The sequence below is a fragment of the Achroia grisella genome, unplaced genomic scaffold, assembly GCF_030625045.1.
Source record: "Achroia grisella isolate CSIRO2021 unplaced genomic scaffold, CSIRO_AGI_Agris_v1 utg504, whole genome shotgun sequence".
Classification (NCBI taxonomy): Eukaryota; Metazoa; Arthropoda; class Insecta; order Lepidoptera; family Pyralidae; genus Achroia; species Achroia grisella.
Window position 1 is genome coordinate 1,168,977 of NW_026712899.1, and position 26,015 is coordinate 1,194,991.

General features: G+C 41.1%; 1 protein-coding gene across 1 annotated transcript; it reads left to right on the top strand.

The window, feature by feature from the left end:
* The first annotated feature begins 210 nt into the window (after positions 1 to 210).
* LOC131846205 (uncharacterized) lies at positions 211 to 25,442 on the top strand. The gene is made up of 29 exons (XM_059195453.1): positions 211 to 535; positions 606 to 793; positions 947 to 1,143; positions 1,597 to 1,717; positions 1,797 to 3,292; positions 3,495 to 3,568; positions 3,990 to 4,213; positions 4,945 to 5,152; positions 5,951 to 6,049; positions 6,265 to 6,425; positions 6,867 to 7,023; positions 8,175 to 8,308; positions 9,332 to 9,451; positions 10,094 to 10,215; positions 11,320 to 11,432; positions 12,638 to 12,721; positions 12,799 to 12,832; positions 16,191 to 16,419; positions 16,823 to 17,123; positions 17,835 to 18,095; positions 18,696 to 18,733; positions 18,988 to 19,332; positions 19,941 to 19,981; positions 20,132 to 20,157; positions 20,858 to 20,957; positions 21,365 to 21,897; positions 22,815 to 23,540; positions 23,587 to 24,506; positions 24,722 to 25,442. The coding sequence occupies exons 1-29, from the start codon at positions 391 to 393 to the stop codon at positions 25,112 to 25,114; spliced, it is 7,590 nt and encodes a 2,529-aa protein (XP_059051436.1). The 5' UTR covers positions 211 to 390; the 3' UTR covers positions 25,115 to 25,442.
* Positions 25,443 to 26,015: the final 573 nt, after the last annotated feature.

Consider the following 26,015-nt stretch of genomic DNA (forward strand, 5'->3'; position numbering starts at 1 on the left):
TAAATAATTTCTATTCTGTCTGTGGAACAGTCGAACGACCTATAAATTCTGTGAGCTATGGTCGGACGGATTGACGGCACTGACGTTGACTGACCTAAGAACAATAACTGAAATTGGGTAAATGTCAATGCGACAATAAAGCTGAAGAAAATTGCTAACTCGATCTTCTGTGGCAATAAAAATAATGTAATTTGTTTATGGTAGCCTACGATGGCTGTCATCGAGTTTTGTTAGAAAATAAGAAGCTTTTAATGTGCATAAATATCGAGATATTTTCGTGAATCATGTACATGTTTTATAATTTTCCAGTAGAGTTAAGTCCTACAATTATTAAACGTTAGTTATAATCATTTATAGATGTTTAGTGAAAAAGCTTATTAAGTTCCGACGATGGCGTCCGATGGTGAAATTTCGTGTACGAATGATCCTAATTTCGCTGTTATTTACTCATTTTTAAAAGTATTTGGCAAGTTGTATGGCTTGTATGTGCCTACAATAGCCAAATTGCAAGAATTCATTGAGAACACACAAGAAGGTCAGTAATATAGCATATATTGCAACGTAGTTTTATAAACAAACAACTTATTAGTTTTTTACTGTTGTAGTGTTAGAGCCCTTGAAGGATATACATCTGAGACTCTTACGACGTGCCCTTAAGTCCGTGCAGACCAATAAATGGGAGAAGTATCTGATAAAGTTTTGTCATCAACATGCACATCATCAGGAGGCTTGGGAAATGGAAAGGTTTTCGTACAAAAAAGCTAGTACACAAGTGAAATTAAAAGTTCTAAAGGTAATCACTTACTATTATTATTAATTATTGTTTTATATCTAATTAAATAAATAAATTCCTAAGATTAAAATAGTAATAAAAAAAAACAATATGTTTACATATTTTCAAAACAAGTGTCAAATTTTCACAATAAGTTGTTTTGTATTATTCCAGTTATTACTAGAATATCAGTTCACATGCCATCCAAAGTTTAAATCTGCAGTAAATGCAATATCATGTAAAGAGCTCAGACTGGACCCAATTGGGAGGGATAAGAATGGTTGTGTTTATTGGTACCAAGTGGATGAGGAGGCAAATCTATGTTTGTTCAAAGAGGATCAGGACGAAGAAACATGGCAGTTAGTGGCTAGGTAATATAGTTTCTTTTGCCTTATGTGATATAGTTTCTCTACATATGATATTAATATTATGATGCAGTTTCTCTACTTATAATATTGGATATTTGCTACCATTCTATATAAAATATTGTTTTTTATACTTTACAATACTGACAATGTACTATGGTCACCATTTGTAATATTCAATGTTTCTGTTAATTTTTATATTATATTATTTATAAATCATATTGAATATTGAAATAATAATATTAATTAAAGAATAATATACTTTATTCTAGTTCTATGAATAATATAGTTTTATATATTATAGATATTTTTACATAAAATAAGTCGCAGTATAATATATGCCTTACAAGGGAGGAAATAGTGAATCATATTTATATTAATACTTTTACACATGATATAATTATATGTAATTTAATAATAAAATATATGTAATCTGAATTATTTATATGTAATTTCTAGAAACCGAGAAGAACTAGTTAAAGTTATATCACAATTGAAAAATGGAGAAGAAGTTTGTCCCTTAATTGTACCCAATAATAATGAAGATTCAAGCAGTGCTGAACTTCCTCCTCCATTAGAGGTATATTTATATTAATTAAAAGTAGTAAATTTATGTCTTTGTTGTCTGTTATCTAATATTTAATTTATGCATTTTTCAGACAACCAAACTCGAAAATGATGATGAGAATGAGGAAGAATTTTTAAGTCCAGAATCAGAATCAGAACATGAAGAATCCTCAAAAGAAGAAAAAGTCCCAGAACAAACCCCAGAAGTAACAGAAGAAGAAATTAAGAATGAAAGCCCAGAGTCAAACACAGAAACTAAACAAGAAGAAGAAGAAAAAAGTGTTGAAAGGCCTACTGAAACTTCTAGTGATGCATTTATTGAAACTCAACCTGAGGTTCCTATTGAAAATCCTGATACAAATCCCACTGAGGACAAAAAAGAGCCAGAGACTGTCAATAATGAATCTCCTGAAAACAAACATGAACAAGAAGCGGTTAGTGAAGCAATAGAGGAACCAGTCATGATTGTCACTGGGGAAGGCAGTGGGGCAGACTGTGAAAGCTCTTATATTATAGGTGATGAAATTACAGAAGATGTTATGTATTTTTTTGGAGAAGGTTGTGGTTATGACAATGATACTGGTAACCCAGAAGTGGTGGAACAAACAAACACTCCTGATGAAAATAGTGAAGGAGAAAATGGTAATGAAGAATGTGTAAATGGAGAACATCACGAAATAGCTAATTTAAGTAGTAAAACTAAAATAACTAAACCTGTAAAGTTAAAAAGTAGTATACCTTCAGTCACTAAGAGAACATTGAGAAAACAATCAAATGACACAACTGACTTGTTGAAATCTGAGTCAAAAAAACATTGTGTTCGGAATTCAGATAAATCTGAAACTTCTAATTCAAGTAATTCTTTGGAAAGAGAAGGAAGTATTAATGATAAAAGTACTACAGATAGTGAAACTCCTAGAAAAAATAATATTAAAAAAAGTATTAAAGTAAAAAAGAAACTTGATATAACAAAACAGAAACAGCAGGATAAGAAAGAAATGTTAAATTCTGTATCTGAGACTGATAATGGTCATGATAGTAAATCAAGTATTATAGAAAAAAGGAAAAGTAGTGTTTCATCAGTGGATCAAGATGAAGGAGATCACATAAATAATGAAAAGGAAGCAAGTCCTGATAAAGAAATCAAAATTGAAGATCCTTTGCCCTCTAAGAAATCACGATTGGAAACTACTCCAGAGAGTGATGTCAACATCTCACATTCCAAGGACTCCATAGATAAGGTAGATAATGTAAATAACAGTGAAAATAATGAGATTATAAATAAAGACCCAGAAGACATTAAGAATGCAGTAACACATAGAAAAAAGATCAAAGCAAGTAAAGGGAAGTTTAAAAGAAAAAAGTTTCTCAAAAATGCAAACAACAGTGATACAGTTTTAGGGACAAGTGTTGATAAGGATGTTAGTGTTAAGGATAAGAAATCTAAATCATTAAAACGATCACTTTTAGATGCTACCATGAGTGATAAAAATAAATCGGAATCTCAAACCGAGACTGAAGATGATGAGCCAGTGACAAAAGGAAAACGACAGAAAACTAAACCTAAGAAGATTTTAACTACTACAAGGTAAGACAGATTTCTGTAGGCTGTATAAAATTCTCTCCATTATCAATATTTTTTTTAAATATATATTTTTATGACCAAATCTAGCTGGTTTGTTGAGTTTATATACTGTCCTAATAAAACACTAATAATTAGGACATGATAAAATGATTTAGGACAGTCCTAAATTACTTTTAACTGCAATTTGAGAATTAATTATTCACAGGAAAAAAGTAGAGGCCAAACTTTTAGAGAAGCAATCCAGTGATGAATCTGAAGAGGAAACACTTTATAGTATAGGTATACCATTTCATCTTCTTACCAATATATAAATATAAAATATATCTAATAAATATGAACTTGTAAAATGTGAACTTACAAAGATTATTTAAAAAAGCAACACACAAGTTTCTTGCTCATTCTTCTTGTGATGCGATATAGCTTTCCGAATGAGTGGTAGTGTGAAGGATGATTTTGACAGGTAGATTAAAGAAATAAAATGACTATTCAAAAGTGATTAAATTAAGTTTATTTGAATAAATGATTTTCTATTCTATTCTAATAATATCCCTGGACAATTCACACTACGCCATCTAGTCCCAAGCTAAGTAGTGCTTGTGTAATGGGTACTATACAGTTGATACAATACTTGGTATAGTATTTGATATATAATGTAAAACATAAATTAAAAACATTCATTACATTTAAACTCCTATTACAGCTGGAAAGAAATCAAATAAAAAGAATCTTAAAAAGAAACCTAAAAGTAAAGAAAAACTAAAAGATAAAGCTAAGAAGAAATTGGCTGCACATTCAGATGAATCTGATGCTGCTCCTGTTAGGCAATCCCGGAGGATAGCCCAAATGAAAATAAAAGAAGAAGCAGAGAGGAGACACCAGGAGGAAGTGGCCTTAAGAGAAATGAAAATGATACACAAGAAAAAGGTAATTATTTGCTGCCTTATACCTATGCTCTTTGAATTTCTTTCCCATGCTCTAAGACGCGCGGTTCTGATTTTGCGGCAAAGATCGTGTCCTGTAAAGGCAACTATTGACACAAATACATATATAGATACATATGTAGATTCCTTGATAAATTTAAATGTTGTAATAAAAGAGAACCAGGTGTCAGGGAGTTTATGACGAATCGACATTCCTATCTTAGCTTAGCTTTTATGTGACTTACCATGACGTGAAGTATTAATATATTATTTGTTTGAATATAATAGTAATGTTTCATAAATCAGTTTTATGTCGAACAAACAGTGCAAACGATTTCATTTATTACTATGTAAGGATATTAAATTAGGTGCCTTATTATTTTCTTTATTATGAATATATTACGTTTATTTAATCCATATATTTAATTATATCTATTTTATTGGAATTATTTATTAATGCACTTGCATATCTTGTCTTTAGACTGTAATATGGGTAATTACGATTTTCCTTTTCCCTAAATAAATAAATAAAATAAGATTCTATATAGGTAGACACTTTTTGGATATGTTTTCTCCTATGATATACATAGTCGAGATTTTCATACTTATCTCCTCTGCTTTCTTTCTCAATGTGGAACCAGAATTTTGATTTACATCGTCTTCCCATCTTCTTTTCTCTTCTACTGCGTCTTTCGGTCTGCATAGTATAACATTTTCTAATCGGCTCGATTGCAGAGCAAAGACGAGGAGGAGGAGGAGGAGTGGCGCGCGAGCGGCAGCAGCGACGCGGCCAGCGCGGGCCCGGGCCCGGGCCGGGGCGGCGCGGGCCCGGGCCCGGGCCGGGGCCGCCGCCCGGCCACGTGGCGCGCCGCAGACTCCAGCGGGCCCGACCCCGACTCCGACTCCGACGAGCCGCTGTTCGACCTGCACGACGAGCCCGACCGTGAGCATGACATTGTATTGACAGCGCGGGCCCGGCCCGGGCCGGGGCGGCGCGGGCCCGGGCCCGGGCCGGGGCCGCCGCCCGGCCACGTGGCGCGCCGCAGACTCCAGCGGGCCCGACCCCGACTCCGACTCCGACGAGCCGCTGTTCGACCTGCACGACGAGCCCGACCGTGAGCATGACATTGTATTGACAGCGCGGGCCCGGCCCGGGCGCCCGGGGCCGCCGCCCGGCCACGTGGCGCGCCGCAGACTCCAGCGGGCCCGACCCCGACTCCGACTCCGACGAGCCGCTGTTCGACCTGCACGACGAGCCCGACCGTGAGCATGACATTGTATTGACAGCGCGGGCCCGGCCCGGGCCGGGGCGGCGCGGGCCCGGGCCCGGGCCGGGGCCGCCGCCCGGCCACGTGGCGCGCCGCAGACTCCAGCGGGCCCGACCCCGACTCCGACTCCGACGAGCCGCTGTTCGACCTGCACGACGAGCCCGACCGTGAGCATGACATTGTATTGACAGCGCGGGCCCGGCCCGGGCCGATCTGCACGACGAGCCCGACCGTACGCAGCATAGTCCATCCACGCACGCGCCTTCATAACATATAATACATATTTTTATAGCATAGGGACAAACGAGCTTACGACTCGCCTCTCTCGATAGTTTATTACCGTCGACTCCCAGTCCATAAAAGCCGACAAAGGGACTACTTATTTAAAGACTTATATAAAATATCGTCTAGCTAAATGAATAGTAGGAGTTTTGCTTTATATTAGTACAATAATAAAACATTTCTGTCAACAGTGGACTACTCCAAATCTGACCATGAGTTTTCGCCGGAGTCCGACTTGGAAAGTGGCGATCCAGTCGAACCGCTCAAGAGGGCGAGAACTTTACAAGAGGGTAAGTAATATTTTGTTTTATACTTAGTACTGGTTGCCCAATGTCGAAATTAGACTATATTTTTTCCCGCATTCGTGCACATCTTTTTTCCAATGATAGAATAGGCAAAAATTTTTCGAGAAAGATTAGGCTAAATTCGTCTGTCATAGAGAGAAAATATAAAAGGTATAGTTTTTGTAACAAATGAAGAAAGTGTATGTGCGTCTGTCCCTCAGAGAGCGAGCACTGCGGCGGCTGCATGCGGTGCGGCAGCGGCGAGCAGCCGGAGTGGATCCTGCTGTGCGACGGCTGCGACGCCGGCTACCACGCCTCCTGCCTCAAGCCCATGCTGCTGCTCGTGCCCGAGGGCGACTGGTTCTGTCCGCCCTGCAACCACGTGAGTGGGGACACTCTCACACTCACTCACACACACTAGTCTAGTCACAGCGGCGAGCAGCCGGAGTGGATCCTGCTGTGCGACTCGAGTTGCTCTGTATCTTTTGTTTAAAAGCACATAGTATAGCAGTTTAATGTCGTTATTCTTTCAAAGTCTGAGACAAGTGCATTTATTGTATATCACAGGACATTTACGGTTTTCTATTTTTTACCCTACAGTCCAGAGTTAAGTCATAATTTAGTGTCAACAGTACACAATTGATTTTTAAACATCAAATTGTGTTGAACCATCAGTAATCTTCTCATCAGTATTCTAGTTAGTTTTCGACTTACTACACATTATGATTAACCCTGTATATGATATACAGGGTTAATCGTAAAGTGTATTAAGTATCTCGATTGTACAGTTCTTTACGTGACACGACTTTTGTTTATATTTCAGAATATGTTGATAAGTTCTCTTGAAAAGGAGCTCAACAACTACGACGAGTTGGTGACGCGTGTAGAGGCGGAACGAGCGCGCAAGAAAGAAGAAGAGCCCGAGAAACAAAGCAGCGACGAGAAAGGAGAGGATCCTGAGGAGAATGACCAAGAAGCGGGTAAGCTGCACTAAATCTTTTTTATAATAAACTATTAACTTGATTCGAAAGAAAACCATTAATAGTACTTGGCGTAATGAATACCAATTTCACATTTAATATTTATGTGAGTCTTGGATAAAGAAAATATTAATGACAGAAAACATAAATAATCCGAGAGATATAAACTGTGTAGACATTTTCCTATTTTTATTTAGTACATAAGATCATTATTTCTATGTACATATTGTCATTTTCAGGTTCAAATATATCTAACCAAATGACCATGTATGCGAGTGTTTAATTTTTCACCATGACGTTGCTTCTCTCATTTTCCTCAATAACTGGGTTTGACAATGTCTCTGATTGCGAGCAGTTTGTGGAAACGTCTTTGCTCGCTCTCCTCATAACAGTCGATCAATCTGTCTTTAATGACTGAGTATTTATTCTCCTGTATAACAGACCTCTTTTGGCAGTGACGATATGTTCAAATTAATTTTACGATTGATTAAAACTCAAACGGAGATCGAAATTGTTGTTAGTAAAACAGCTGGCCGTATTATATGGCGGTCTGTTCCTTAAAACATAAATAATCCGAGAGATATAGGTAGACTCGCCCCCTGTCATTTTAGATTCAAATATATCTAACCAAATGACCATGTAAGTGTTTGCTCCTACGTTGGTTTGTGTCCTCAGTATAACAGGACGATATGGATTGATTAAAACTGGTCTTCAGTTGGCATATAGTCCTTCCACGGGTTTACAATGCCATCTGCATTCACCCCCTATCGTTCGTGAAGCTATAAATGCCAGCTGCGGCAATCAGCATTAGAATTATTCGAAAAAATAAAACGCAGGACAATACAAACAATTATACTCATGAATACAAATAAATATAAATACATAAATAACCCTGGATAATTAACACAGTGCCATAAGCAGAGCTTATGTTATGGGTGCTAAGACAACTGTTATAAATACTTCTATATTCTTTTTTTGTATGTATTTACATAGAAAACACCCAGAATGTATCATTCATAAGTATGGCTGTTTGTATCAGACAAATAGTCATACTTATAAATACAAATGTTTGTACTGTGAATAATTGAACCCGCGAGCATCGTTGCGGTAAATTAAGCAACACAAATGAATGTTTATATCGATATTGACAGAAGCGAGCAGTAGTTCGTGGTCGTCATCTTCGGAGGAGGAGGAGGAGGCGGTGTACAGACTGCGGGCTCGACGGCAGCTGCCCGTCAGCTACCACGCGCAGGAGTACGACCGCCTCATCAGCTCGGCCATCAAGGTACCACCATTTCCGTCTCTCTTAGTCACTCACATCCCACAGAGTTCTCACTTGACGGCAGCTGCCCGTCAGCTACCACGCGCAGGAGTACGACCGCCTCATCAGCTCAGCCATCAAGGTACCAACATTTCCGTTTCTCTTACTCACTCACATCCCACAGAGTTCTCACTCGACGGCAGCTGCCCGTCAGCTACCACGCGCAGGAGTACGACCGCCTCATCAGCTCGGCCATCAAGGTACCACCGTCTCCTCTCACTCACATATTTTCTGCAGATTTTGCGAACCTGAAGAGAAAACGCCACTACACATCCTATGTAGTTGTAACCCAGTCATGCATAAACGAAATATCTCCTTTGTAAAGCATACACTATCCTGAGATAAAAACCATCGCTTCTAAGAATATCCTTCAATTCTTGTCCCCAACGGGTCTATGTAGCAAACTTTGAAAAAGGGCGAGCATAATAGATCTATGTAGGTCGCAGTACCACAGCTCTTAGCATCTGATAATAGCTTCAATAAAAAAATATATATATACTCACATATGCCACCGAATTCTCACTCCAAGATCATACTTATCCTTAGAACAAATATGTTGCTTCTACGCTGAGGACCCTGCCTGACTACTCTAGTAAGTTGGGCTCTACATTTTAGGCTAAATGCGGAAAACAAAGCCAAATATATATATCGAAATTACATCTATTTCTTGACTACTGAAATAGGTGAGATAGACATATATATATATATATATATTTACAGACAATATTCAAATTAATTCATAAAGCAGTAAAACAAATTCAATTTTCAAATTAAAACTTTAGTACTATGTTTTAACTTTAGTTTACTATGTTTTACTTTACTTAAAAAAAATGTGTAATACATTTTTTTTTAAATGTTCGTATATAAATTTTAGTGTCTTTATAATAATTTTAATTGAGGTTCCAAATTATTAAAGGTATTTGGTTAATGTTCCGTTATCTTTAAAGTTTAGGAACCACGATGTTAATGAATATTTATTATTTACAGGAAGAATATGTGGAACCCACGACAAGTGCGGGTAATCAGGGGCGAGGCAAAGACATATCAACGATTATCGAGGCGGCCGAAGAGGAGAAACTGAAGGCAGAGAGGGAAGCTATTGAACAGGTACATTTTTATTTGGTGATATAATTCGCTATTTATATTTAAAAATCGTAACTTTATTCTTAACTACCTGTCCCTGCGACTTCGTCCGAATTTTATACTGCAATTGATCAAATAAAGAAAAATATAAAAAAACTTTAACCCGAAAAAGGCAAAGAAAAAAGTTTCATTATTCTACAATAGCTTCAAAAATTACGATTTTCCATACAAAGTTTCGTCCCCTATTTTATTTTACGACCTTTTTCTTCATTTATATTCAATCATAGCCTAGAAAATTAAATTCAAACTTTCAGATTTAATTTTTTTTATAAGCTAAATAATGTATATTCTTAAAATTTATTTTGTTTGTTAGTTAACCTACTAAAGTAAACCTCATAATTGCAGTACTTTATTTAATGGATGGTAATCGAAAGGTTTTTATTATTATTATTATTTAATCGAAAGGTGTTCCCGTCTGTACTGACAGTTTACCAGTAGACGATGCTAAGATGGGCATGAAGTCAGATCATTTAACCCATCGTGGCAAATTCACCAGGAATTTAGCACGAAAGTTTCCAGGCGGAACCGTATGGAGGTTAACCATGGTACTTTGCTAGCAATGGGATAATTAGACCACATTACTATCAATCCCTTTCCTAATTGCAGGGTAAGCCGGTTGAAGTGAAGAAATTGCGTAAAAAGACACGACGAAAGCCGCGCAAACTGAACTCGCTCGAAGTGCCTTCAGAGGACGACGACGAGACCGACGAAGATTTCAAGGACACCGGGTAAATACATCTATAGGCATTTTTCTCCTTTTGATTCCTCGCACGGTACAAATATTTGTATTAATGAGTATGGTTGTTTGTATCGGTCTGGGTGCTTTCTATGTATAATATGTATACGTATAATTAGTAAAAATCACGGGATCTTACCACGTTTTATATTTATTTGCTGAGTTCCCGATATTTCGGTAGTGTTTCAACCACCATGATCACGGGTAAACTGTTTATAAATAAATATAAAACGTGGTAAGATCCCGTGATTTTTACTAATTATACGTATAAATAATGACCGCGTCAAGTTTAAAACAGTCTAATATGTATGTACTAGCTTTGACCCGCGGCTTCGCTCGCGTTAATTTATCCCCATAGGGGTGGAATTTATTAAAATCCTTTCTATGGGGATGCCTACGTCATAGTAGCGTTATGCATGCAAAGTCTCAGCTCGATCGGTTCAAAATTGACAGTTTCATCCCCTATTTTATCCCCTTGGGGGTGGAATTAATCAAAATCCTTTCTTAGCGGATGCTTACGTCATAACATCTACCTGCATGCCGAATTTCAGCCCCATCCATCCAGTGGTTTGAGCTGTGCGTTGATAGATCACTGTCAGTCACCTTTGAGTTATATATATTTAGATTTACATAAACTATATCTAAGTATTTTTTAATATTGGTGGTTTATATCGTCCCAAAGGGTGAATACTAACAAGTATATAGCAAAATAATAGTAATAATAACTCTGCACAATTAACACAACGCCATCTAGTCGCACAGTAAGCAGAGCTGTTATAGGTACTAAGCAACTGATATAATACATACTTAGATTTTTTTGTAAATACATACATAATTCTTTTATAATCTCATGACAATTCACACAACGCCATCTAGACCCAAGTCAAGCTAGCTAAAGCTTGTGTTACCGGTACTAGATAACTGTATCAGTTATATACATAGAAAACACCCAGACCGATACAAACAATGACACACATGAATACAAATGGTGGTATCGTGCGAGGAATCGAACCCGCGACGTTCGGAAGTAAACCGGTGTGCTACACCGCTAGACTACAGAGACCGTCAATAATATATATCTTGTTTATTGTCACAGTATGGAGTCGTCGTCAGAGGACATATCATCGTCCGCTGAGCGGGACAGCTCCAGTGATTCCGGATCAACTGACTCCTTACCTATACGACGAACGGGCAGAACTGATAAGAAAGGTACCACACTCACAACGTACTCTCGTTTTAATCATTTAAAGTTGGTAATGGTGATTCGTAATGTTACCTCGCACTTACAGTTTGCCGCAGTTTGCACATTTTATATGGAAAGCGGAATTATAGTAACTTGAAAGATCCAACGATACACTGAAGCGAAAAACCGGTTTCAACAATCCCGGACTCATATATATATTGAGATATGGATTTTTAAAATAAAAGCTTTTTTGTTGAAGAAGCTGGGTTTTTCAAAATACGACAATTCTGCTTTTATCCTTCAATAATTATTGTGCGCGCGGGGAGCTAATGCACGTACAGTAATGCTACAGTACAGTGGGGAAGAGGAGTCCATGCTGTAACCACACAGACAATTTATATTATTAGAATAGAATAGAATAGAATAGAATAGAATAGAAAATCATTTATTCAAATAAACTTACATTGAAGCACTTTTGAATAGTCAGTCACATCACAAGAAGAACGAGCAAGAAACTTGCGTGTTGCTCTTGGTCAGTAATTTTATTATCTTTATATTTTTAAGTTTAAGTGTGTGAATACAAACCACCAATTAGCACTAATTCAATTAAATACTCAAATAGAAAAAATATTGAATATATAACCAACTGGTTAAACAATTAATAAGAGGAAATCAGTCATAGTGGGGAAGAGCCAAATATATTTAAAAAAAAATTAAATACTCAATAGAAAAAATATTGAATATATAACCAACTGGTTAAACAATTAATAAGAGGAAATCAGTCATAGTGATTAGAGCAGACCAGTTACAATTGCGGATATCACTGCGCTGATAGACATTTTATGAGCATGACTACTATAGACTACGTCAAAGCTACTTACAATTGCTATCTGATAGTTATAGTATTCACATTTTACATAAGAATGCATGCGGCAATCAATACAAAAACCGCTACGCTTTCATATTTCTAAAATCAATCAATTAAATCAAGAAAGCAATGAGAAAATTAAATTATAACGTTGTATGCTAATAAACTAATTATTTACTTGATATGTTGTCGTCTATGAATTCGTCTATCCTGTAATAGCTTTCTTACACAAAAATTGTTTAATATCTCTCTGCTGTAACCACACAGACAATTTATATTATTATTCCATATATATGTTCTATAGGGTATTTATATGGGTTATTAACATAGTGAATTAAATAAACAAATAAAAAATGGTTGCAGAGCGTGCAAAAATGACAGAATCTTCTCCAGAGGTGAAGAAGAAGAAGAAAGTTTTTGACGACACCTCGAGTCTTACATTAGGAAGTGTAAATTTTATACAGTCTGGCGGGACCAATTTAATATAGCAGACATAGCACAATTTACATCGTCTAATTGATTAGTTTGGATTTTAACCAACAAACCCAGCAAGCCCAAGTAAGTGTTATTTTTTATGAAGCTGGATGGCATATTAGCCGGCGGTCCGCTTGATGGTAAGTGGTAACGTCGCCTATAGGCGAGAAGAGGGATTCTGGTTTATGGATGATAATGGAATGGTGCACCCGCCTGCGATATCAGTTTACGCTGACGGAGCACCAGTGGAGGATGATAAGATGAACATGAGGTCATGTCAGTTAGCCCATTGTGACAAATTCATCAAGAATTTATTACAGATGCTTTCCAGGGGGAACCACAAGGTCAACCTGACATGGTACATTGCTAGCAATAAGATCATCAATCCACATTACTAACAATCCCCTTTACCCTCTGGAAGGGGGGGTCGGTTGTCGTAGCCGTTACGCCTATTGGTTTTATGATTGTAACAATTGTTGGTGATCCTAAATTAATAATAGGGAGCAATTTGTCGCCCGATTGACGCGAAGCACACCTTCGTGGACTCGCCTCACTCCACGCGCGCCCACCGGACGCAACTCGCGACCTTCTCTCCATCGTGGAAACACGTCATTCGCTGTAGGGCGGCGTACAAAGTCGGCCCGGCGAGCTACACTAATTTCCCCTACATGCCACACCACTGCCTCAGCCGGTTACATTAGCCGTTAGCCGGCCTCGCCGACTAACGGCGTAAACGAACGACGCTGAGGTGGTCCACCCCAGCAGTATGCCCGGGTAATGAGCTTATGCTCGAGCCCGTACCAGGCAGCCCAAAGGGGACTGCGGAAGAACCCCCTGCTGCTGGTGATCCTAAATAAAAAAAAAAGGTATTAATTACTCGTTGCCGTCCCGTAACAAACCTTAATATACCGGCGGAAAGTTTCTAATGTGGATTGATGACCCCATTGCTAACAATGTACCAAAGAGAGTTAAATATTCATGAATGTATTTAGATTCTATTCTATTCTATTCTAATACATTTGGTCGTCTGTGTCACACAATGTATTGCATGTGTGTCATACAATGTATGGCATTGAGGTGTTTCTGATATTGCCAGGTATGTATTTAGTAAAAAATATAATTTTAAAGAGATTCAGAATAAATGGAAAAGAATGTGTCGTATATAAATAGATCAATAAATTCGCAAAACAACAAATAGACAAATTTTAATCAAATTATTACATTATTTATATTATTACAATATTGAAAAATAAGCATTTTAATTTAAAAAAATAATACTAGCCGCTATTAGAAATAAGATCATATTCATTTTTGCTGTGATAATTGTGGAACCTAAACTTACTATATATCTTAATGAAAATGTATTAATATTAATGAAAATTAATACATTTTCATTAAGAATCTTTTACTGACATATGGGTAAAAATATTCATAAATATAAATCGAGGGTTAACAAATACTAAACACATTTTCTAAATTAAAATGTGGGTAGAATATTTTCTTGTTATAACTCCATCGGCCCAGACCGCGCCCAACTTGTTCTCCGGAAATATTCCAGGTATAAACAATAATGGTGTTTGGTTTGTTAAATTGTGATTTATTTTGTTCCATTCAAATAATAACATTACTAAGATTGTACACTAAAAATAAATACAAATTTGTAAGAATGTGCTCAACGAAAGACTCCCTTATTGCCCAAAGCAATCGCAAGCTCATACTCTATTAGTGATTTATGTTTTTTATGAATTTTGCGTTAATATTGTTATAACTTTTTTTTTCTTTGTAACGGTTTGGCACGTTGGTCTAGTCTATAATACAGAGTATTTTTTTTATTAGTTATTGACATATAACTTTTTCGATAATTCAATCTGTAAACGTTCCAATTTCAAAAATAGAACGACTGCTCAATTCGCGCGTACGACCTTCGTTATATGTTTATGGATATTGTAAAACAAAGCATATTCGCTGTAACCCTTTGTCTATCCATTACTTTAAAAAAAAGTTAAAAAAATATTTGGAATTTTGACATATTGTTGTGAATACATATATAAATATAGTTTAACCGAAATATTTACTTTTAATTTTTAAGCTACATTGACATAAGTGTATTTTCTGTGAATTGTGAAAAATAATTAATTTAATTAAATAGTTAATTTGTTATGACATGAGTTGTAAATAAGTGCTACGCCATATATTTCTTGTGAAGTTTCTAAATACATTTTAACATTAATTACCTAAAATTTTGTGATAGTTTTATATGAAACTTACCGTAGATCAAAGAATCGGTTCGTTAAAAACACTTTTAATAGCAATTCAAAGATATTAAAATTTTTTTTGACAACGTTTAATGTTCACGTAAACTGAAATCAAATCGGGAAAACCATACATTTTAACTATCGTAGCATGTGGTAATTGATTTTCTAATGAACAAAATAGCTTGAAAGAAAATGAAAAAGCAACTGATTGGATAAAATATCTTTATTATAAGTTACTTGGAGTTTTTATAAATAAGGTTGTTAAAATACAAAGTATATTATTAAGTATTGTGCCCTTTTTTTCTCATGTTATTGCTACAATCCAAAATTAATATTTGTAAACATTTAACGCCAAGTGGCTTTTTTAATATTTAAGTTTTTCATATTTTTTATATTATTTACACAGAATCTTTAAAGTATACTCATGTAAAATAAAAAGGTCAAAATAATTTATAGACACATAGAGCCTTTTGACCTCTTGTGCAATTTATATTTTTTATCCCTAATCCAACCGTTAGGTTTGGTTAACTTCAGTTGATAACTAACAAGAAACTGTATTGGTAGGTAGAGTTGTATAAAATATTAAATAAATAAATAAAATATTAGCTGATCAGTGAAACTTCTTGCGTCCCATATTCCCGCGCGTTCAAACAAACTTTTCAACTTTATCTTATAATATTGGTATAGTTGTTTCAAAATGAGTCAATTTCTAGCAATCTCTTATTGTTTGAATCTGAATTCTATATATGTCGGTATAATTAATAAAAATACCATTTAGAATTATTTATACTAGTGGTGGTCGCCCTGTGGTCGAAATTCAACCATAATTAATTTAATATTCTGTAAGACTAGGCTAATAATAATAACGACAAACCATATTAATCTATTTTCAATTTGACCATAGACTTTAATAATAAACAAAACAGTATACTCGTATATGCGCCTGTGTGTCAAATACATGGTAAAGTATGTAATTTTTTTTTAATGATATAAGGCATTTTAATGCTTAATTTAAAAAAAATATGATAATGAACTCCTTTACTATATAAACTATAACTGTGGGAAGTTTTAAACTTCACCATCTCTGCAATTTCCTTAAAAAGGGATACAAAGTTTTTGCTTAAAATTTTTATATATTAAGTTAATATTTGTTGCATAATTTTTTAAAAATTATATTTTGTTCTTAGACATTCCAGACCGAAACCTCGCCCGCCAAAGAACCGGGACAAATCCAAACGTAGACGCAAACGCAAGAGTGGCGGACTGACGCAGTACGACGCGGACGGGAACGTGATCCGAGCGCGGGTCACCTACGGAGGACTCAGCGACGACGGACCCAACGACTGGTCGCCCAAGCACCGCACGCGCCAGCGCAAGATCAACTACACGGAGATGCCCAACACGGAGTCAGAGGACGTTAGTATCGGTTGTTCTGTCTCGTAGGAACGATAAGGGCGAGCTCAGCCATGACTGACCTAACGACTGAACTTGGAATGGCAAACAAACTGATATGAACAATCCCGTCCGTAGTTTTTTAGTCTGTAGATTATCGAATATACAAGCAGGGCACTTTATTTTCATATAATATTATAAATGCGAGAGTTTGTGAGTATGGATGGACAGATGGATGTTTGTTACTCTTTCATGGAAATCTACTGAAAGGATTTTAAAGAAACTGTACAGTAGACTTATACATCAGAATAACACGTAGGCAATAAAATTTATGCGTGTGAAATCGCGAGCACAGCATGTAATATATATAGATTGACAATCGTCAAACTCAATCCAATCCATTAAGTAATATATTGATGGTGGACAGGAGATGCACAAGTCGAGCGGTAAGCACATGCCGGACAGCTCGGATGAGTTCAAGCTGGAGGATTCGGAGCTGAGCTCGGACTCGGGCTCGGAGCGGGCCGGGGCCGGGCCTGGGGCCGGGCCGGAGGGCGAGCCCGGGGGCGGGGCCGGGGACGGGGGCGGGGCCGGGGCCGGGCCGCTGTCGGACGAGGCCGACCGCCGCAAGGCGCTCACGGACCTCATCAAGACGGCCGTGGTCCCGCTCGAGAAGCTGCCAGAGGACGTCACCAAGGCCAAGACCGAGGAGCTGCAGGCGCATCTCAGTATGTTTACATTTATTTTATATATACAATTCTCGTGTGACAATTTTAGTTACAATACTCCTCCGAAATGGTTTGATGAAGTTTTATATGCATATTCAGTAGATCGATACTGTCTATTTTTCATACTTGTAAGTGATAAGGGTAGTCCACCCGTAACATTTAATATTATTTTTTTTGGCAATTGAATATTTTTTTAATGTGACATTAAAAAACACATACGACTCTAAATTTTCACCCTTCCATCATCAATCCCTATTTTTTAATAATGATTTTAAAGTATATGGCAAAACAATTCTGATATATTTCAGTCGTAAATCTGTTTTTGAATTAATTCTGTATTGCACTAAGCATGTGATATAATGACGTGGAGTATATGATGTTATTCATATATGTATCATATAAACATATCATAAAGTGTATGTCTTGTTGCCATTTCAATCACATGACGAAATCTATATAAGAGAATCAGTTCTGGAATGCAATTAACAAGTTAGTTGCACCACATTTTAGAACGACTTCATTTCTTAGAGAATGTTTTGACATACTCGTACCTAGATCCTATATACACACATACATCTAGCTATATTAGAATAGAATAGAATAGAATAGAAAATCATTTATTCAAATAAACTTAATTTAAGCACTTTTATTAACATGTAATATAAGCATTGGTTGAAGTATCCGTGTATAATATGTGGTGTGTACGTACAGACGCGCAACAGGAGGCTGCTGCGGCGGCGGCGGCGGCGGCGGCGGCTGCAGCGAGACGCGGCGCTTCCGGACGTGGCCGCGGCGGGCGGGGCTCGCGTGGGGCGCGTGGGGCGCGCGGCGGGCCCGGACACGCGGGGCACTCCACGGGGCACGCGGGGCACGCGGGGCACCCGGGGCCCCCGCAGCACCCGGGGCCCGCACACGACGCGGGGCCCGCGCCCGACGACGCGCTCGCCAAGCTCGTCGGCGTCAAGATCAAAGGTCACACTCCTGTTAGCTCGTATGAAGTCTGCGCTGTAGCGGTTTACCGTACCGCCTTATTTCCCATAGGGTAAAATTCCTCGCACGGTACAAACATTTATATTCATGAGTATGATTGCTTGTATTGGTCTAGATATTTTCTATGTGGATTAAATATGTATTTACAAAAAAAAAATGTATCCATCTCCACACTCTAATTAGCTTGAGATTAGATATTATTATTCTTATATTTTACACAATTAAAAATGATTATATCGCCTGTAAGGAATGCCTCTAGCTAAAACCTATATATATATTTCATAAAACGACTTAAAGCATTTGCTAAGCGGCATATTACTTCTAAATGAATTCATTCCTGAGCAGACATGTGTTTCCTTCATCAAAACATTACGCGAAATTCAACCTTATCCCATGCAAATAGACATACTTATCTCAACGTCAAGTGTATAGGTAACATCTACATACTATCAATAAACTCTTAGAACGAAGAATAGAAGTGACGAACATTGAAAATAAAATAGATGGCAAAATAATCTTTTACTCTATATTAAAATTATAATATGTCAGCTCTAATTGTTGTGTATACCTTTTTATTTCCAGATCTGAGAACAGATGCTACGGTGCTACGGCCTAATCAAGTAAATATTACTTTTTATAATATTATATATATTTTTAAATATTTAATCATAATTTAAACAAAAATAACGTTACATTTGAGTTGTAATTGAGAAAGATAAAAGAGTGATATAATATAAAAAAAATTTATTTGTTGACAATGACAAGTCTATATTTTGCTATATACTTTTACGCAATTTATATAAGGCTATAATGTTAGTAAACATGACATTTCTTAAATGTATTATTTGCAATTAATGTACAATTCAATTATTAGGCGGAACGTGAAAGAAAACGACAGGAACGCGAAGCGAAACAGGCCGAGAAAGAGGCTCGCAAAATAGAACGTCTACAGAAGAAAGAAGAGAAGGAGAAGTTAAAAGAACAGAAAGCAAAGGAAAGGGAAGAGAAAAAGCTCGCGAAAATAGCGTTACAGGAGAGTAAGAGAATGAAAAAAGAGAAGCCGGAGTATCCGCTGTCCGGGCCCATAGGTTACGGCATGCCGATACGAGCGTCCGGCCCCGAGATGCAGAGGATGAACATGTATGGCAACTCGCCGATGCAGGTCCGACATCCCGGGGACTACCAGGACCAAAGGTTCCCCACGCAGCCCAGGTTGCAGGTACGATTTTTTGTGTGTACAAACTATTTGATAATACAATAGATAGATTTTTTTTTATTATTAGTTATATTTTATTATTTATTTATTTAGGAACTTTTATTATATTATGATCATGACAGTCCCATCGTATCTTATTACTATACAACGAAAACAAAAATTTTGCTGGCGATGATACAGAATCAGATAATATGCCGTGGTACATACCAACATCAAGCCGATTAAGTCCAAATTATTTTTACATACAATTCCCTTTTAAGTGCCTCTCTGACACACTCCATTAATATGTGATGCAGATCTTTTACGGTATTGCATGTTTCGCAGTTGGGGGAATTCGATTTATGCATTAAATAGGCAAATTAATTTAATTAATTGGCTAATGTCCAGAACGCAGTCTTAATGTTGTGACAAATAATTTTAAAAGATTGTTAATGAATAAACCACCTAACCTACACTATTGTACCCCATTCAAAGCAACCTATAAATACATTATTTAAAATATTTTGGATGTAATTTCAATCCTCATTTGAATAAACGTAGGGGTTATCGTGTGTGATGTGGAATGTAATCGCTTTTACGTGGAAGTGTATGGAAAGAGTGATGTGTCATAGGTGCGGGCGGAGCTTCGCGGCGTCCTGGTGGGCGACGAGCGGCGTCGCGGGCCGCCCGGGGGCCCACACCTGCCCCCCGGGGCCCCGCACGGGCCGCCCGGGGCCCCGCACGGACCGCCCGGGGCCCCGCACGGGCCGCACGGGCCCCCCACCGGCCCACACGTGCCCCACGGACCCCACGCCGCCGGCGTTCCTCCCCGCGCTGCGCTACGTGACGGTAACTCTCACACTGTTTTTATACTCGTACAGTAACCGCACAAAATGTACAGTATTATGTGATAGTATAAAGATTGAGTGCATAGCGGTTTCTATGTTGATAGTCGCTTTACTAATCCTTGTTAATTTACTTATAAGAATATTTATTTTAATGAGTAACAATTAAAAAGTTTGTTAACGATAATAATGATTTTTAGAAATCTACGTTCTAAATGAGTGATAGTATCAAACAATTTGACTATTCAAATGTGCTTATATTAAGTTTATTCAAATAAAGATTATTTCTTTTTCTAATACTTAAAAAACGAGCCTGTTTTTTAAGTATTAGAAAAAGAAATCAACCTGTCTCAACAACTTAGAAAGACTACTACAAACAACTTAGAGAGACTAATCAATTGAGAATAACTGGCAAGAAACTCAACTGAATTTTTTTTTATTTTTAAGAGACAGTTATTTTCTTTTTTGCTTATAAAGTTGTCTATGTCTAACATTAAATTAAAATCCCGTGGATACATAACTATTGCCATGCGCTTCCGTCTCTGTGTTCGCATTAATTGACCCAAACCTCCGAATATTACATACGAAACTTAAAGAACAGCATACCACACTAATATATTAAATGCTTTTGTACTATATGAAGTTTTAAAATTCCGTATAAATTATATTAATGACTAATCTAGAAACACTTTTGTGTGATGTAGGCACGTTATCGGTAGCCGGTTCACCGCAGCCGTTCAAACCTATCACAGAGGAGCCCAGTATTATCACCAGGATGCCGCACATGATCAATCAACAATACAGGTGAAAATGATGCAATTATTTGATCTTTACAAGTATTTTTTTTAAGATAATATAAAGGTTATATGACTGTGATAATAGTAGAATGAAAATGAAGTAAAGTTATAGTTGACTCATCGTGATAAAATTCTCTCTCATAACCATCGTAACAAAATCTTCAGATGGTTTTGAGGGAGGGTTGGAAATCTGAATGGATCTTCATATCAATAAACAATATTCTCCTCTCCTTTGTAATTGCTAGTTGAAATTTATATTGTAATTCATGTATACTAGGTCAAAAATATGGTGTTCTGAATATCATATCATAATAACTAATTTGTACCCATGTTTTTGCAAATAAAGAATTGAATTTATAAATATTGTAAATTCCCACAGAGATTGATAAGTGTTGTAAATACGTCTCTCTACAGAGGACCGATGATGTACCCGGGCGGCAACGCGGCGTACGGAGCGCGCGCGCAGAACGTGGCCATGTACCCGCTGCATCCCGGCATGGGGCCCGGGGCACCAGCGGGGCCCGGGCCCGCGCGCCAGTACCCGCCCCACTACTACCACATGCGAGCCCTCGCAGCCTACCCCGGGCCCCGCGGGTACCCGGGGCCGCCGGGGCCCGCGGCGGGGCCCCCCCCGGCGTTGGGGCCCGCCCCGGGACCCGCACCGGGGCCGGCGTTAGGACCGACGCTGGGGCCGGCGTCGGGGCCGACGCTGGGCCCCCCGGGCCCCGCCCCGGAGGGCGGCGTGCAGATCAAGGCGGAGGTGAAGACGGAGCCCGAGTACCGGTCGCCGGCGGCGTCCCCGCGCGCCGCGTCGCCGCGCGAGGAGCCCCCGCCGCGGAACCACCCCAAGATCAAGCACACAGACAACAAGGACCGCCGCCCGCGGTTCCCGCTCGGGCCCTACGCGCCCTATGCGCCCTACGGGCCCTACGCGCCCCAGCACGACGGTACGTTGTCTTCTTGAATCCTCATCATAGAGCACTCGTAGAGATATTCATAATAAATAGCGCCGAATCGTCTGTAGCCCTGTGTATATGCTTAAATACCTGTTAATAGAATTTCTTAAGTTTGTAACTAGAATGGACTTAATGCTGTATTACATAAGGTCTATTTCTATAAAAAATATATCTCTTATTAAAAGGAATAATTTAATATAATTATCCATACTTTGTTTAATGTCATCTAGTGAGCAGTAGATAACCTTATAAGTAATTTTTCTTTATGACAATTGTAAAGAACTTTAAATTTATATGAGGTTTATTATTATAACAATAGATTGAAATGTTTGGGAGGGTTTTACTCCTCGATCCATTCTCGAAGTTATAGTTGACGTTCATCAGACGTCATATACATACATCTATTGTAACTGTTATTGAAGTTTTCGATCCAGAGGAAATTGTCACATACACACGTCTTTGGTTTTGGTCTATGTAAGGGAATTTACTCTCTGCTACCAAAATGTTAGGGAAAGTACTATGTATATATATAGGGAAAAATATGTGGAAGCGTCGGTCACGTACCTGTATGGTTTTGCGGATTTCTTGGGCTTCAGGGTCTCGAAGGTATCTTCGCTAGCATTCCAGTTTCACAGTAGGTTTAACACAGTTCTAATTTATTTTAATTCACAACACAATGCGCGCTCGCGTCAACGCCGCTGTACGGTCAGTTCAGTACTGTAGGTAAGGGAGGGGAACAGAAACCGTGGGAACACAAACTAACGGACTCTAATATAATAATCTGTGCTTACGATGGTACAGGGTAGATTTTGAACAGTCTAATAAAAAAATCTGTATAATCGTTGTCAAGTCGTCAGTATTGAAACTAGGAAGTATTATATTTAAATGTGATGATGTAATCTATGCAGGTCCGGGTGGGTTGGTGAGCCTGCAGCCGCGGCCTCCTCCGCCGGGCGCCCCCCCCGCCCCCGCGCCCCCCGCCCCCGCCCCCTCCCCCGCGGGGTACGCGCCGCCGTACCCGCCGCGGCCGCCCTACGCCGCGCCGCGCCCGCCGCCCCGCGCGGGGCCCCCCGCCGACACAGAGCCGCCGCCGGACCGTACGTACCCCGCCCCCGGCCCCGCCCCCGCCGACACAGAGCCGCCGCCGGACCGTACGTACCCCGCCCCCGGCCCCGCCCCCGCCGAGACAGAGCCGCCGCCGGACCGTACGTACCCCTCCCCCGCCCCCGCCCCCGCCGAGACAGAGCCGCCGCCGGACCGTACGTACACCTCCCCCGCCCCCGCCCCCGCCCCCGCCCCCGCCGAGACAGAGCCGCCGCCGGACCGTACGTACACCTCCCCCGCCCCCGCCCCCGCCCCCGCCCCCGCCCCCGCCGAGACAGAGCCGCCGCCGGACCGTACGTACACCGCCCCCGGCCCCGCCCCCTCCCCCGCCGAGACAGAGCCGCCGCCGGATTGTACGTACGCCGCCCCCGGCCCCGCCCCCGCCCCCGCCGACACAGAGCCGCCGCCGGACCCGTACACCGCCCCCGCCCCCGCCCCCTCCCCCGCCGACACAGAGCCGCCGCCGGACCGTACGTACACCGCCCCCGCCCCCGCCCCCTCCCCCGCCGACACAGAGCCGCCGCCGGACCGTACGTACACCGCCCCCGCCCCCGCCCCCCTCCCCCGCCGACACAGAGCCGCCGCCGGACCGTACGTACACCGCCCCCGCCCCCGCCCCCTCCCCCGCCGACAGAGCCGCCGCCGGACCGTACGTACACCGCCCCCGCCCCGCCCCCGCCCCCGCCGACACAGAGCCGCCGCCGGATTGTACGTACACCGCCCCCGCCCCCGCCCCCTCCCCCGCCGACACAGAGCCGCCGCCGGACCCCACCGCCCCCGCCCCCGCCCCCTCCCCCGCCGAGACAGAGCCGCCGCCGGACCGTACGTACACCTCCCCCGCCCCCGCCCCCGCCCCCGCCCCCGCCCCCGCCGAGACAGAGCCGCCGCCGGACCGTACGTACACCTCCCCCGCCCCCGCCCCCGCCGAGACAGAGCCGCCGCCGGACCGTACGTACACCTCCCCCGCCCCCGCCCCCCTCCCCCGCCGACACAGAGCCGCCGCCGGACCGTACGTACACCGCCCCCGCCCCCGCCCCCTCCCCCGCCGACACAGAGCCGCCGCCCCGTACGTACACCGCCCCCCCCCGCCCCCTCCCCCCGCCGACACAGAGCCGCCGCCGGACCGTACACCGCCCCCGCCCCCGCCCCCTCCCCCGCCGACACAGAGCCGCCGCCGGACCGTACGTACACCGCCCCCGCCCCCGCCCCCTCCCCCGCCGACACAGAGCCGCCGCCGGAGAGCCCCCGCCGCCCCCTCCCCCGCCGGAGCCGCCGCCGGACGTACGTACACCGCCCCCGCCCCCGCCCCCCCCCCCGCCGACACAGAGCCGCCGCCGGACCGTACGTACCCCGCCCCCGGCCCCGCCCCCGCCGACACAGAGCCGCCGCCGGACCGTACGTACCCCGCCCCCGGCCCCGCCCCCGCCGACACAGAGCCGCCGCCGGACCGTACGTACCCCGCCCCCGGCCCCGCCCCCGCCCCCGCCCCACAAATAGTGCATATATTCAACACTATTTTATTTATTTTAAAAGAAATAGAAATAATCTTTGTTCAAATATACTTAGTAAGCATTTTTAATAGTCACATTTTTTTATTCAACCACTCATTCGGATCAATTCGGATTCTCATCAAAAGAAACTTAGGTGTTACTTTTTAATATAAATGTTAGTGTAAGTAAATATGTATTAGCAATGATTAGGCGTAATATAAACTCAAATTCATATCAACAGTATCAAAATGAGCAACGTAATATTATATTTATATTTCTTGTTACTGTGTACAGCTGTACCGCGCGCCCCGACTGCGGAGCCCGCCCCGTCGCCGCCGGCTGACAGCCCCGGGCTCCGCATCCAGACCCCGGAGCTGCAGGCGCCCGCCGCGCAGTCCCCGGGGCCCCCGGGACCCCCGGAGCCCCCCGGGGGACCCAGGGCGCCCCCGGAGCCCGCACCGTACCCCAAGCCGCCGGAGACTGTACATAAAGAAGATTCCCCTCCGCGGCTCGACCACAGTATTATAAAGCGGGAAGTGGGCGAGGAAGGCGGCGTGTTCGGCGGACTCGTCAGCTACTTCTCCAGCCAGCACGAGGACGACATGGACGCGTAGGACCGGACCGGACCCGGACCGGACCGGACCGGACCCGGACCGGACCGGACCCGGCCGGACTTGTACATAAGATACAATAGATAATTCTATTTATACGACGGCGAGTATCCGCCTCCGCGTAGTTTGTACCCTATGTATGATATTATAATAAATTTAGAGATGTAACGACATATATGAGTCTTTTTGGTCTCGAATAAAAAATGATGTATTATTATTTTTGGTTTTGTTTAAGTGAGATTTATTTATATACAATACAAATTATAAGTACTTACTGTATACTCTAAATACGAATTTTATTAAAAAGATTAATGAAATATATGATTTCTTTTTGCAGAATAAATGTTTTCTTCTAAAACGTAATTTCGTTTGATTTGAAATTGACAAAGTCACAAAATTTAAATAAATAAATAAGCTTGAAAAATTTACACAGCGCCATCTAGTCCCACGGTAAGCAGAGCTTGTATTATGAGTACTAGACAACTGATACAAATACGTAGATATATATATATTTTTTGTAAATACATACATAGTATACAGAGAAAACACCCAGACCGATACAATCATACTAATGAATACAAATATTTGTGCCGTGCGTTAGGAATGTCAACAGTGTATGGGTGGAGCCGCTCTGCGTCTTGTTGTACAGTGATGGAACGGTGCTGGAGGAATGAGGTTGTGGAGTTCCCGAGCACATTCGCCAAAATGGAGCCTATACAACACAGATAGACAAGCCACTTAACGTCGATGATTTGGACTTTAAAGTCTCTTAGCCACAAGTGATTCGTCCCCAATAAGTCTCCTAGCTCGTCTGTCGATTGAGTCAAAGCGTCAAGTTGGTACTGAGCGGATCCATCCCAAATATTCTGTACTCCTCCATCGAAACCACAATTGTGCGAAATTT